The sequence below is a fragment of the Balaenoptera acutorostrata genome, chromosome 19, assembly GCF_949987535.1.
Source record: "Balaenoptera acutorostrata chromosome 19, mBalAcu1.1, whole genome shotgun sequence".
NCBI lineage: Eukaryota > Metazoa > Chordata > Mammalia > Artiodactyla > Balaenopteridae > Balaenoptera > Balaenoptera acutorostrata.
Genome location: NC_080082.1, coordinates 47,234,924 through 47,249,084, shown reverse-complemented (window position 1 = coordinate 47,249,084; position 14,161 = coordinate 47,234,924). Strand labels below are relative to the sequence as shown.

The 14,161-nt window shown below is 48.3% G+C and overlaps 1 protein-coding gene across 1 annotated transcript; it reads right to left on the bottom strand.

The window, feature by feature from the left end:
* Positions 1 to 2,540: 2,540 nt before the first annotated feature.
* Positions 2,541 to 13,225, bottom strand: LOC103010012 (bolA-like protein 3). The gene is made up of 3 exons (XM_057533703.1): positions 13,143 to 13,225; positions 12,858 to 12,958; positions 2,541 to 2,896 (listed from the first exon to the last, which is right to left on the bottom strand). Exons 1-3 carry the CDS (start codon positions 13,223 to 13,225, stop codon positions 2,571 to 2,573), a joined length of 510 nt encoding a protein of 169 aa, XP_057389686.1. The 3' UTR covers positions 2,541 to 2,570.
* Positions 13,226 to 14,161: the final 936 nt, after the last annotated feature.

The following is a 14,161-nucleotide window of genomic DNA, read 5'->3' as shown; positions in this document are numbered from 1 at the left end:
TGGTAGCTTGTATTTTTTGAGGAATCAATCCATTTTGTTTTAGTTGTCATATTTTTGGGTATAGAGTTGTTTACAGTATTGCCTTATCATTCTTTTTATATCTGCAGAGTTTGTGGTGATATCCTCTGTTTTATTCCTATTAGGACAATTTGTGTTTTCCTAATCTTTTTCTTTTTCTTTTTGGTCAGTTTGCCAGAGATTTGTCAATTTTATTGATCTTTCCAAAGAAGTAGTTTTTTGTTTCATTGATCTTCTCTATTGTTTTTCTGTTTTAATTTCATTTATTTCTGTTCTTACCTTATTATTTCCTTCCATCTGTATGTTTCCTTTGGGTTTATTCTGCTCTTCTTTTATATATGGGAGCTTAGATTATTTATTTGAGACCTTTCCTCTCTTCTAATGTATGCATTTAGTACTATAAATTTCCCTCTCAGCACTGCTTTAGCTGTGTCCTACAACTTCTGATTGTTGTATTCTCATTTTCACTGTTTCATTAAAAAAATTTCCCTTGAGACTTTTTTCTTGATCCATGGGTTATTTAGAAGTGTGTTGTTTAGTTTCCAAGTGTTTGGAAAATTTTCTGTTATCTTTCTGCTATTGATTTCCATTTGGTTTTATTGTGGTTGAAGAGCACACTCTGAATGACTTAAATTCCTTCAAATTTGTTGAGATTTTTTTCATGGCCTAGGATATACCCTATTTTTGTATATGTTCCATGGACACTTGAAAGAAATGTCTATTCTGCTGTTGTGTGGATTGTTCTTTAAATGTCAATTCATTCTTGGTTGATGGTGTTGAGTTCTTCCGTATCCTTGTTGCTTTTCTGTCTAGTTTCTGAGAGAGGAGACTCAAAGCACTCAACTATAATTGTGGATTTATCTCTTTTTCCTTTCAGTTTTGTCAGTTTTTACTTCTTATATTTTGCAGCTCTTTTGTTTGGTATAAACACATTTAGGATATATACACATTCTAAGTGTATACACAAGTATACAAGAATAATGTATATAAGAATGCATTCTTGGGACTTCCCTGGCAGTCCAGTGGTTAAGATTCCACTCTTCCACTGCAGAGGGCACAGGTTCAATCCCCGGTCAGGGAACTAGGATCCCACATGCTGTGCCGCATGGCCAAAAAAAAAAAAAAACAAAAAAAGAAAAAAAGAATGCATTCTTGGTGGACTGATCATTTTATCATTATTATCCTTTTCTATCTATAGTAATTTTCTTTGAAGTCTATGTAATCTGATATTAATATACTCCTTTTATTTATTTAATGTTTGCATGATATATTTTTTTCCATCCCTTTGCTTTCAACCTGCCTATGTTGTTGTACTTGAAATGAGTTTCTTGTTGACAGCATGTAGTTGGGTCATGTTTGTTAATCTATTTCTGCCACCTCTTTTAATTGGTATACTTAGACCATTTATATTTAATATAATTATTGATATATTAGAACTTAATTCCGTCATTGTCTTTCATTTGATTTCTGTGGTTTGTTTCTCTGTTTTCTTTTTCCTGTGTGCCTGTGGGTTACTTTGAACATTTAAAAAATTTCACTTTGATTTATCTGTAATGTTTTTGAGTGTATCTCTTTGTGTAACTTTTTTAGTGGTTGCTCTAGGCATTACATTCTTGATATATAACTTATCAGAGTCTACTGGTATCATCATTTCACCAGTTTGAATAAAGTAAAGAAACATTACCTCCCTTTAACTACCTTTATTTTCCCCAGTTATAATATTGTTGTTTAAAATATTTTCTCTACATACATTTAGAACTACATCAAACAGTGTTGTAATTTTTGCTTTGATCATCAGACATGTTTGGAAAACTCAAGAGAAGGGAAACACAGTATTTATCCACATTTTTGCTCATTGTATTCTTTCTTCTTTCCTCATGTTCCAAGGTTTTTTTTCTTTAATAGCATCCTTTCTGTTTACAGAAAATTGTAAGCCTTTCTTTTAGGATAGGTCTGCTGGGGACAAGTTCTCTTAGTTTATTTTCACTGGAGAATGTCTTGATTTCCCTTTAATTAATGAAGGGCATTTTTGCTGGTATAAAATTTTGGGTGAGGCAGCCTTTTTTTCAGCACTTGAAGAACATTGTGTCACTTCCACTGGCCTCCATAGTTTCTGATGAGAAATCTACTATTGTTCTCATTGTTTTCCCCCAGTATTAACATATCATTTTTCTCTGGCTGCTTTCAAGATTTTGTCTTTGTCTTTTGCTTTCAGAAGTTTATTTATGGTGTGTCTTGTATGGCTTTTTCTGTATTTATACTGTTTGGGTAAAATTAGCTCCTAGAATCTGAAGGTTTATGTCTTTTGTCAAACCTGGGAAGTTTTCAACCACTCTTCCTTTGAATACTTTTTTTTTTGGTAATGAAAAAAAATTTTAGTGGTCTGTTACCTTTAATTAACATCTAAATAGATACCATATTCTTCTATAATTACAATATGGAAATGTCTATGAATAAAATAGATAAATTTTTTGTCATATGCCTAGGAAAGAATGGTGACAATAAGATTCATCTAAGGTTTCAGCAGCAATATCTATGCAGCCAGGGCGTGGTCAGTGTTTGGGGACAGAGGTAAATATCCGCAATCCATGCATACATTTGATTTCTTCTTTTAGTGCCTGATGTACCATCTGGTGCTGCTGGACAGTTTTCTTCTCCTTAAATTCTTCCGATTTGATTTGAATTTCATACATTGCCCCACAGCCTCCTGAAATGTCAGTGACTTTGATAGCTGTAGCTCGAGGAAACTTTTCTTTGAGAATTCGGGTCACTTTGAGCTCCCCCTCAGTCTGCGAGGCAAACATGCACTGGGCACAGTGGAGAAGAGGAAGCCAGCAGGTTCCACAGAGCAGAGGTGCTGCTGAGGCTGGGCTCCATGCTGCCGTGCCCAGCTGATGTGGCCTGCTGTCTTAGGTCGCCGTGTCATTCTTTGAACACTTTTCAGTCCTGTCCTCTTTCTCCTCTCCTTCCAGGACTCTGGTGAAATGAATGTTAGGTCTTTTGTTATAATCCCACAGGACCCTGAGGCTCTACTATTTTTTTCAGTCTATTTTTCTCTCTATTGTTCAGATTGGGTAATGCCTATTGTCCTTTCTTCCAGTGCACTAATTATTTCCTCTTTCTTCTACATTCTGCTCTTAAGCCCAACTACTGAGTTTTTTTTTTTTTTTGGTACTGTACTTTTCAGTTCTAAAATTGCCCTTTGGTTCTTCTTTATATCTTCTGTTTCTTTGTTGAGACTCTTTTTTCCCCTCATTTGTTTCAAATGGGGTTGTAATTGCTCATTGAAGCATTTAAAAAGTGATGAGTGCTTTAAAATCTTTGTCAGATAATTCTAACATCATTTTCATATTGTTGTTGGCATCTGATTGTCATTTTAAATTCAGTTTGAGACCTTTATTTTTTGTGGTATGATGATGACTTTTTATTGAAACCTGGGAATTTGCATTATCTTAGGAGATTCTGGATCTTACTTAAACCTTTTGTTTTAGATGGTTTTCTCTGCCACTGCTCTAGTAGGGGAGGGGGGGATGCTGCCCATTAGTTTTGAGTTCACATATTTTGCAGTTCTGTTTGGTGCATATACATTTAGGATTGATATATCTTCTTGGTGAATCAACATTTTTATTGTGATGTAATGTCTCTGTCTCTGATAATTTTCTTTGCTCTGAAGTCTATTTTATCTGATATAAATATAGTCTACCTCCAGGTTCCCCACTCTGTTGCCTTTGGAGGGAATAGGATCCTCTGGGTGTGGGTAGGAAAACTGGCTCCCCATGTGGGCACCACTGATAAAATGATGACGTGGCATTGTTTGCTGGACGATGATGAAAGTCTTGATTCTCCACTAGGCCTGCTTTGACTCCATCAAGAATGGGAGGGGTGTTTTTGTTACTGGCAATAGAGAGGTGAAGTTCAGGCTCCCCACGGCCTCCACTGACACTGCTGGGAGAGGGAGCCCAGTGGGGATGAAGATCCTGTTTCCATACCTGTCCTTCTCTGACATTACCTCAGTGGGGACTCTGGGGTTCCTTGTTATAGCCTCTTGAGGATGGAAGTCTAGGCTCCCCCATTTGGTCTTCGTGGATATGGGTATGAGTGGGACCAGAGCTTTTTGTTTTCTTTTCTTCTACTGTTTGGGTGGAGTAGACTGGTTATTGTATAAAAGTTTTTGGTCTTACTAAGCTGCTCCTTTCTTTGTCCTTTGACTAGAGAGATCAGGCTTTTGTTGGGGCTTTTGTTTTGTGTCTGTGCCTGTTGTAGCTTCCAGATTTCTGGCTTCTTCTGTTCCAAGTCTAACATATATGAAGCAAAAGGAAAACTAAGGGAACTGACTACATTTCTTGGGTCTTGAGGTCCTAACCCAGTCTGCCTCTGGGACCGGTGAGCAGCTTTGCTTCTCTGATCACTTTACCCCTGCGGTTTGTTCTCTGTCATTTGGCACATGGCCTTTGGTGCTCATTCATTTATTTATTCATTTATCCTTTCATTCAGCAAAACTGGCTGTGTGCCTATTCCTGCAGATATGGTGACTAAAAGATCTTAAGTTATAGTTAGTGGAAGAGACAGTAATCACAGTGTCTGAGAAGACCCTATGATTTCCCCTGGCTGGCCTTGCCTTGTCCTGGAGGAGGAGATTCTAGAGGACAGGGTCTGGGCCTTGCTCCTCCTGCCCAGGATGAGATGGGGCTCCCGGTCACAGTCCCAGTGGGAGACAACTGGAGTTTTGGTCCCATCAGGACACACTTACTCATGTACTGAGCGTCTGCCACTGCTGAGCCCACACTGGGCAGGGATGTGAGATGAGAGAGGTGAGGCCAACTCCTGGCAGCTCCAGGCCTGGGCAGGGCTGGGACAAGGCTGTGGAAACAGTTAATGCCTTGAAAGCTCACCCTCGAATGGAAGATGCGGGTGCTAGTGGTGGTGGGGGATCAGGATATGGCTTCCTCAAGAAGGAGGCTTCTGGGCTGGACCTGGGCAATGATTGAAAAGAATGCTCGTAGAAGGGCAGCCTAGGAGTGGGCTCTATTCCCTGCCCCCATCAGGTGGAGCAGCCGGAAAAGGGACCTGGGGGACCCAGGTTCCCACCAGAACCACCGCCCTAAGGCTTTCCCTCCCCTCCCCACGGGCATTGTCTTCCTCCTGCCATGACACCCCCACCCTGATCTTCCCCCTCCCCTGCGGGCACTGCTCTCCTGCCCACGATGCCCGTCCGGGCCCTGCATTGTCTCGGGAAGATGTGTGCTCACCCGGGTGGGTTATTATTAGCCTGCGATGAAGTGAAAGGCCCTGAATGGGAGATGCCGAGCTCCTGCCTGACATCATGGCCGAGGCAAGAAGGAAATGATTCATTATGGCTACAAGGCGTGCTCTAATTTCACATAACGAAATAAATGACAGTCGTATTTTGGGCGCCACCACGCGCAGATAGCATTGTTCCCTGACTGCCTCTCACCCGGGCTGCAAGGAGAATTAGAGCAGCCTTTGTGCAGAGAGATGAGGGGCTGTGGGTGCTTGGGGGGTGGCAGGTGCTGTGACCCTGGGAGGATGAGTGAAGTCACTGCTCAGTGGCTGGGGTGGCTGGGGACAGGGGTTCCGAGACCTCCCCCACAATCAAGGGCCCCGGCTTGCTGAACCCACTCCTGCTTCCTGTGCACCACACACCCCACCTTCCATCCTCATGGCTCCTCCAGACCCTGCCTATCTGTCCAAGTCAGTCCCAGCTCCGGGCCCCCTCCTCCAGGAAGCCCACAGCGAGCTCTGCTTTTCCAACGCTGTGTCTACGCATACTTTCTCCCCCTCTTCAGGCTTCTGGGCTCCTTACACAACCACATGAAAACAGCTTTAGATGAGGCTTCCTTGGCTGTGATGGTGGCCCCCAGTTCAGAGTCAGTGTACCTTCACCTTCTGGGGTAGGGAATTCCCTCAAGAGCTGGGTCCCATAGCAGGGCAGCTGTCACAGTGTGCGCCCTTCAGGGTGGGACTGGCTGCATGATTTGTGGGGACCAGGGTCAGATGAAAATTCAGGGCCCCTTGTTAACAAAATTAAGAATTTCAAGACACAGCCGCAGATTCTTAAACCCAGTGCAGAGCCCTTCTGAGTGAGGGACCCTGTGCATTGCACGGGTGGCAGCCTCTGTCCATGGCTAGAGAGAAGAGACACAAAGTTGGAGCCTGGGGTCCCCCCGGTTACAGCACTGGTCCTCTTCTACCTCAGCTGTGGCCAGGACAGCTTGATGGGGCGCAGGGAAGGCCACTGGATCAGCCAGGATGCAAGCACCTTCGACAGGCTTCCAGAAGTGGTGACAGAATCTTATTTCCCCAATGTGTTTCATTTGTGGTCTGGAACCTAAGATAAAAATAATAGAAGAAGAGGATAACATTCAAGGGCAATTTCATCTCCGGGCGTCTCACCAGGAGAGGAAGCCTCAGGATCGCTGGACCAAGGAATTCTTTTTCCTGCCATATTTGCACACAAAATGGTCTTGTTTAAAAATGCACATTAAGAGTCATGTCAATCATAGACACTTGGAAATAGGTGCTGCCTTGACAGGGAAACAGAACTTTTTCGTGGAATTTAATTCGTTCAAATACCTTTTTCAACTGGGTTGACAGCCGGGCCATGGAGAAGGGAACTCACACCCTCCTCCTGCTCCCGCTGCATGTGGATGGGCCCCTCCATCCACCCCCCACCACCCCCGCAGAGGTCACTGTGTAGAGTGTGCCAGCAGTGAGCCGCCTGAGCTGGACAAGGCCCTCTCTCCCTGGTCTCTCTATTGTTCTCCAAGATCAAGTCTCAGCATCACTCACAGACCAGAAGAGGGGGGCTGGGCATGCCAATTCCCGGAAAGGCAGATCCCTGAGTCAGGGCCTGCACTGGGGTTTTAGCCTGCCCAGGATCCCTTACTAGTTGGCTTTCCCTGGGGACTACAGAGGTTGCAAACAGGTGGTCCATGGGCTGTCTTCAGGTCGAGGTAGTTCCCTCCTTTCTTTCTTTCTTTCTCTCTTTCTTTCTCTATTTCTTTCTTTCTTTCTTTCTTTCTTGCTTGCTTGCTTGCTTGCTTTCTTTCTTTCTTTCTTTCTTTCTTTCTTTCTTTCTTTCTTTCCTCCTTCCTTCCTTCCTTCCTCCCTCCCTCCTTTCTTTCTTTCTCTTTCTCTTTCTTCCTTCCTTCCTTCCTTTTTCTTTCTTTCTTCCTCCCTCCCTCCCTCCCTCTCTCCCTCTCTCCCTCTTTCTCCCTCTCTTTCTCTCTTTCTTTCTTTCTTTTCCTCTGCATTCTTTTAGCAAAACCTGAATTAGGTTCCAGCCTTTACAAATCACAAGTTTGCACATAAAAATCCAAATTTCTGACTTCTCTTGAAAAAAAATCCAGAGATTCCCACACGAACACGACTGGGGTGCCGAATAAGGCTGCTCCTTTCAGATGAGGCCATGCTCTGTAGTTTGCCTTGGTCCCCACAGCTGTACCTTCTCCCAGCCCTGCTGTGGGTGGCGGTCCACACAGAGTTGGATTTGCACTGCTGTATTTCTTACACCTGGCTGGCATCACTCCTTTGGGTTGCCTGCCTGGCTCCCATAGGCGTTTTGCCTCTTTTCTCCTCATTTAGAAGCTTCTGGTGGCGCTTTGCTGATCATAGATGGCCCAGTGACGGGGGGTGTAGAAGGGCATAGATGGGGAGGAAGTGTCCACACCGTGTATCCCCACCCCTTCCCTGTGCTCTGTGGAAGTGCTTGACTTATGCTGATGATCAAGTTACGAGTCTAGACGTTTCTTATTGCTTACTGAGAGCAGAGTGGGGGCAGGGAGAGAAGGGGGAGGGGGAGGGGACAGTCGACAGAGATTTTGCCGACTGCCCTTGGCCCCTACTTGCTGAAACATGAACTTGCATCATTATGATCTTATCTTTGAAAAGCACGCTCCCTAAACTGTGTTCCTCTCCTCCGCCTGTTCCCGTGATTGGCAGCTGGAGCAGCTTGTAACAGGGCACACCTGGACCCTTCAGAACGGACGAAGCCTCAGCTCCACGCAGCAGCCGCTTCCTGGAGCCCAGCTCACGCTCTGCCCGAGGCCTGCCTCCCTGGCTGGGGGGAGGCTGGAAGGCAGGGATGTTTTCTGAGTGACCTCCACTGAGGAAGGGCAGCTGAGCTGGCCGCTGTGGCTGTCTCGACGGGACCTATGCCCTGTAGGACATCCATAGGTCCAAGAGTCGAGAGACAAAGTCAAGGCCCAGGAGCCTCTTGCTTATGGCTGCTTCTTGTCCTTGGGCCCATGAAGAAGGCTGTGCCTCCCACAAACTCTCTTTGTCCCTCAGGCCATTCTACAGGGCGCCGTCTCTGCTTCCCAGCAGCTGTTGGCTTGCCTTGACATTCTGGCGAGGCAGGGACAAAGTTTTCATATTAATAGGAAGATGGTGAAAGCAAGGGCAGGGGGCTGCCACAATGTCCAACTGAGGGAACAACCCACCTTTCCAATATTACCTTATTAATTGGCCGTTCGGTAGACTGGGGCCCAGTTGAATTAGATAAAGGGTAATGTATGCAGTAGTGGGAATATGCAGCCTTCAGCATCAGGTTAAATGTTGCTTTGCACACAGCCCAGGGCCACTGCTTTCCAGAAAGCCCCCCGCCCCCCCGCCGTGTGGTGGATTGGAGTTTAGCTGCACCAGGTACAGAGGGTCCCTTTGCTGAGAGTTTCTGGAGCTGGGTTTATGCAATGTGACCGCCTGTCTCAGGGATGTCCTTGCATTCTGGGACCCACTTGTGGCCTTCACTTGGGAGGGGGAAGTCTGGGGGTATAAGCGCCACCTGAGAATAGGCTTCGGTTGCCAACTTGCTGCATTACCAGGGGTGCCCCGGAGTTAAACTCTAGAAGGGTCCCCCATATCGCTGAGAAGAAATTCTCTTGATCTGTTACGTCATTTCCTTTGGAGACTCTGTCCTGATTCTCAGAAAGGTTGCCATATGGAAAACCAGGCTGAAGAAAGCCATTCCGTCTGAAGGTCAAGTGGATTGGGGAGGCGGCAGGTGGCCTGCTGGGGAAGGACATACACTGACCTTGAAATGCCAGCCACTTGGGTCTGGGACCTTCCTACCCAGACTCTGGGATGGTACCCTTTGTCCACGGTCAGGGCTTGGGTTTCCAAAAGCACACAAGTGCCTGAGCCGGCCCAGGGCTCCCTTGTGCCTCTCCTGCAGACCTGGGAGCTGTGGCATCGCCTGCCTGCTGGCCTCTCTTCTGTGGTCCGGGTCCCTCCGTAAGTCAGAGCCTACAAGAAATCACTGTCCACACCTGCCTGCCTCCATGGCTCTGAGTGGAAACCACCAGGGTAGTGAGGTGTTTGACAGTTTGAGCAACTCTCCAGCAAGAAAGGGGTCCTGAGGGAGGCTGAGAAACCCTATGAAGCCCAAAAGCTCCACAGAGCACCTCAGCCCTGATGGGGGACTGGCCATCACCGCCCGGCCCTCAGGGAAGAGGGGAGCCCAGCAGGGCAAGGCAGCTCCACTCTGTCCTGGAGGCCCCAGGCCTTGGACTGTGGGCTGTTCGTCTCCCGGGCCCTTGGGCTTTGACAAACTGATCCCAGTTTGTCCAGGACTTTCTGGGTTTTGCTACTGAAACTCCACATCCAGGGAACCCCTCGGTTCCACGCAAACCGGATGGTTGATCACCCTACCCGGGCATGGTCCGGGAGCCAGAAGGGTGATTAGGGGGTAAAATCCGGGCTGGGTGGGGGTGGTCCAGATGTGAGGACGCACCTGTAGAAGAGGTAGTTGCCTTTGACAGATGCTTCATGCGTGTCCTACACTTTCCCTGCATAGGCAACCCTATGACATCATTGTACACATGCACATGCAACACAGAATATGCACGTGAGGTCCCCATCGTGACAGCAGCTGTGTCAAGATAGCTTTTCTAGTCACGGTGGCAGCTGATGTTGAACGAGTGGGTGTGTGTGCTGGCTTCTGGGCTTGCTCGTGTACCCTGTTAATGAGGTTGGTCGTCTTGCCACCTCCAGCAGGTGGGGGACCTTACTCTCCTCACCTCCTAGAGGAGCAAACTGGCCTGGCACTTGCCCAGAGTCAGTATGCGTGGAGTTGGGCTTTGGATCCTGGCTGTCAGGCTCTACAGCCTGCACGAGAACCTCTCCACCTCGTGGGAAATTGGTGACAGGTTCCATTTTTGGAGACAGTGGTCTCTGGAGCAGCTCGTCTCCTTGCTGGAATCTTGTCCCCCTGCAGCACTCTCCGCTCCTCCTAACTCCAGGGGTTGTGACAAGGATGGGGCATGTCCCTCCACCAGCCCCCCGGCACGGAGCGGGTGGTCAGTACGCACGCGTTGAATGAACGTCGGGGTCTGCACGTGGAGCCCAAGAAGCCTCTCTTCTTCACCGGCTGCCTGGAAACCACGTGGAGCTTGGAGTCAAATATAGACTCAGACATGTCATCACTGTGTGACCTCTTTGGGAATTTGTGTGGACCCTCTGAGCTGTGGTTTTCTCCTGGTAAAATGGGAAAGATAAAAATGAGCCTGCCTCATAGAGTTCTTCTGAGGCCCCGAGACAATGAAGCCCTCGAATTCAGAGCCCTCCATACAAGTGTCAGCTACGCCTGCCCCCATCTGCCTGCCCCGCCCAGGGATGTCCCTTCCCTTGGGCAGTGAGGAGGAAGCCTGGACTCCCCATGTTCTCTCTCTCTGCCGTGTCTCCTCATGGTGGCCTGTGTGGGCACTGGTACCCAGGGCCACAGCAGGGAGAAGGCTGGTGCTGTAACTGTACAAAGCTGCTATGGAGTTAGCAGGGCAGGAGGGAGGCCTGGCCCCTGGAATAGCAGAGGGAGTGACCACAGTTTCACGTGTGGAGAGGGGCACCCAGGGCTTTGGGTACACCTGGTGGGGAGAGCCTGGCACCGACACCTATGAGCACATGCGTGGAGACAACTATCGAGAAGGTCAAGGGTTCAAGTGACCACGGCTACTGTCCATCAGGTAGGCCCGGAGCCATCCATGCAGCGAAGCAAGGAATGGGGCAGAGAAAAGGGACAGAAGGTAATTCTCTGCCTGCGGAAACCCAGCCTGATGTTCCAGAGCCAGTGCATAAACTATCCCCTCCATGAGGCCTTCTTGTGTTCCCCTTACTAATCTTTTCTTCATTTGGGTCCCCAGACTTCTTGCTCCTCTGTTTAGCTGTGTTTTATCTTTTCATCTGTCCTTCTCACAACTTGAGGCTCCTCAGAGGCAAGGCAGTGTCTGAGTCAATGGTGATTCTTGCTCCCAGGAGCTGGCAAGGACACAGAAGGGAAAGGAAATGGAAGTGGAGGTGCCCTCTGGGGACAGCTGGTCAACCCTCCCTCCTTAGACATCTCGTCCACATGCCCACCTGGGACAAGGTATCAGATCCAAGTAGCAAGATATAGTGAAGCTCTGCATCTTGCAGAGTCCTGGAAAAAACAGTGTGGAAATTTCTGGGTCTTGCACTGGCATTGTGGGCTGCAGTCATAGCAATCAATGTAGTCTAAACGGTGAAGCAGATTTACTCCCTACGCAGTTGTTTCGTCTTTCATCTTGTATTCATGTGCCCTATACACGTGCGTATGTATGTTGGTGGATTGCCATATCAAAGGACAAAAACAACAGCCCAGCAATCGGCCTGGTGTGCACGGCCAGATCTTGTGACTCAAAGTTGCAAGAGTTAAGGTCTCGACACCGCCCTGCTTGAGCTCATTTGGAGTATCTGAGACCACTTATACATTCTTCTGAGATCTTTGGTGGAGGTGTTTTTTCTTTCTCTTTTTTCTGTGTTTAGGGAAGAAGCTTGTGGGAGCTCTTGGATCCCCCATAATGATGGGGATTATAATGAAACACATGAACGAGTTGGCACTAGAGCTGGGAAGGGTGAGAAGTTCCCCCGCTACAGGGAGTACAGTGCGGGGTGGGGCTGTTGGCTTCTCTGGAGTTTGACACTCTGAAAATTGGACTCTCCTCAATGCCAGCACTCCATGGCATGCTCTGGAAAGAGCGCGGAGCAGGGCAGAGTGCCATATGGCAGTAGGGCCCCTATATTAGTCAGCTCAAGTTCCCACAACAAAATACCGCAGACTGGGAGGCTTAAACAACAGAAGTGAATTTTCTTGCAGTGTGGAGGCTGAAAGTCTGAGATCAGGGTGCCAACATGGTCAGGGTCTGGTGAGAGCGCTCCTCGTGGCTTGCAGACACCACCTTCTCCCTGTGTCTTCACATGGGAGAGAGAATGATCATTAAAACAGAAATCTGGTCCTGCCACTACCCTGCATAAACGCTTTCAATAGCTCCCCATTGCATTAGAATGACCCCCTACCTCTCATCACAGCCTCCACGGACCTCCGTGATGCGGACAGGCCTGACCTCTGACCGCACGCCACTTCCTCTGATGCTTGGGAGCCTCCGGCCACTGACCTTTTGGTTCCTTAAACTGGAGCCGTAACTGGCCCATAGGAAGTGCACCGCCAATATTTGACGGATGAACGTACCTTTCAGAGCCTTGCTCTTGGAGATAGTGTAGGGGCACTCAGAGTACCTTCAGAGGCCCCCCTCCCCCTCTGCCAGCATTCAAGGTCATCCATTCTTCCACTCATGCTTTCCTCCTTGGCTCCCCCGCCCCTCCATCCCTCCCTCCCGGCCCCATGCTGTGCAGTCACTGGCTCCAGTTACCTCGGACCACTTTGCAGGCTCCAAGCGCACTCACGGCTCTAGCCGCATGCTTTTGCAAAGGCCTTCCCAGCTCCCTGAAATATCCAAATCAGGATCTTCCAGAGGGTTCTAAAAAAGTCCTGTTTCAGGAATCTGTCCCTTCCCCGTACCCATACTCACTCCCATCCCCTAAGGTGGCATTTGCCTTCGGAGGAACCGAGGTTGGTTCATCATTCCACACTGCTCCTTGGACGATACGGGCCGTCCCGGTCCCCTGGCAGCTGAGCAGGAATTGGGTGAAGAGGCTGGTGCTTCGACAGTGTCCCCTGCATGTGTGGCTGTTCCCTCTCCTGCGTTTCCCTGGCACTTTGTTCACACGGCGCCAGGGGCTCAGAGTCTGCTCCGTTGTTCATATTAGTTTACTCATCCTTTCACTCACTGAGGCGTCCACGATGTGCTGGGTACCGTGATAACCGCTCAGGATGCAGGGAGACGTCCCCGCCCACAAAGGGGAGCCGGGTCCTGCATTTCTTGGAGGCGGCGGCCATGATGAGTCCTGTGCACGGGCCTGGATGGGTGAGACGTTGTCATTACATTGTCGTATGAATTGATTTTCGATTGAAGAATTTTTAAGAAGCACGCAGACCACCACCATAATAAGAGGTATTAGTTTCAAGTCAAATTTTGTTTTGAGAGGCTCAAGAAAATCGAACATTTGAAGATAATTTGAAAAATCCTGCAAAACAAGGGTGGGGCATTGCTGTCCTGGCTTTGGACCATCTCCCTGGAAAGTTCTGGCTGGGAGACACAGGCCACCCAACAGGGTGAGGGACAAGCTGAGGGCTCTGCCTCTTCTGGGGCCAAGGGGAGGGGGTTCAGAGGAAAATTCTCAGGGGACAGGAGTGAGCACTCAGGACAGGAAGCCACGGCTGACCAGCAGCTGTGCACCCCCAGGACGTATGCGTGCCTGCCGTATGTGTGCCTTGTTCACTGGGGTCTGGATGCTTCCGGGTCCTCTCTGGAATCCAATTCCAATTGCTTTTGGAATCTTCCACAGATGTTCTCTTTCCTTGGAAGGATGTTTCCTCATTTCCTTGAATCTTATCTGTCCTTCGTGAAGCCTCCTGTGACATCCCCCCCACCCTCCCGAGTCTCACTGCCTTTGCAGTCATCACTCTTCCCGGCTGGCGAGTGTACAGAACAGAGACTTGGGGGTCGGGGGACCAGGGCTCTAGCCTTAACCGGGGCTCCCCCCACTGTTCCTCTCAGGCAGTTCTGGAACTTCTGGGTCCGGCTCCATGCAAACCAGGGATACTGCCATCTACACTGAGGGCTTACACAAAGGTTGTTTATCATTCCGTTTCGTGCCCTGGTTAGAATACAGTTCCCTTGGGATCCCGTAGAGCCATAGAGCCCACTGTGCTTTCATCCAAGCTGTTAATAAATATTTGTGTTGGATTTAGAAAAAGATAATAAATGTGAAG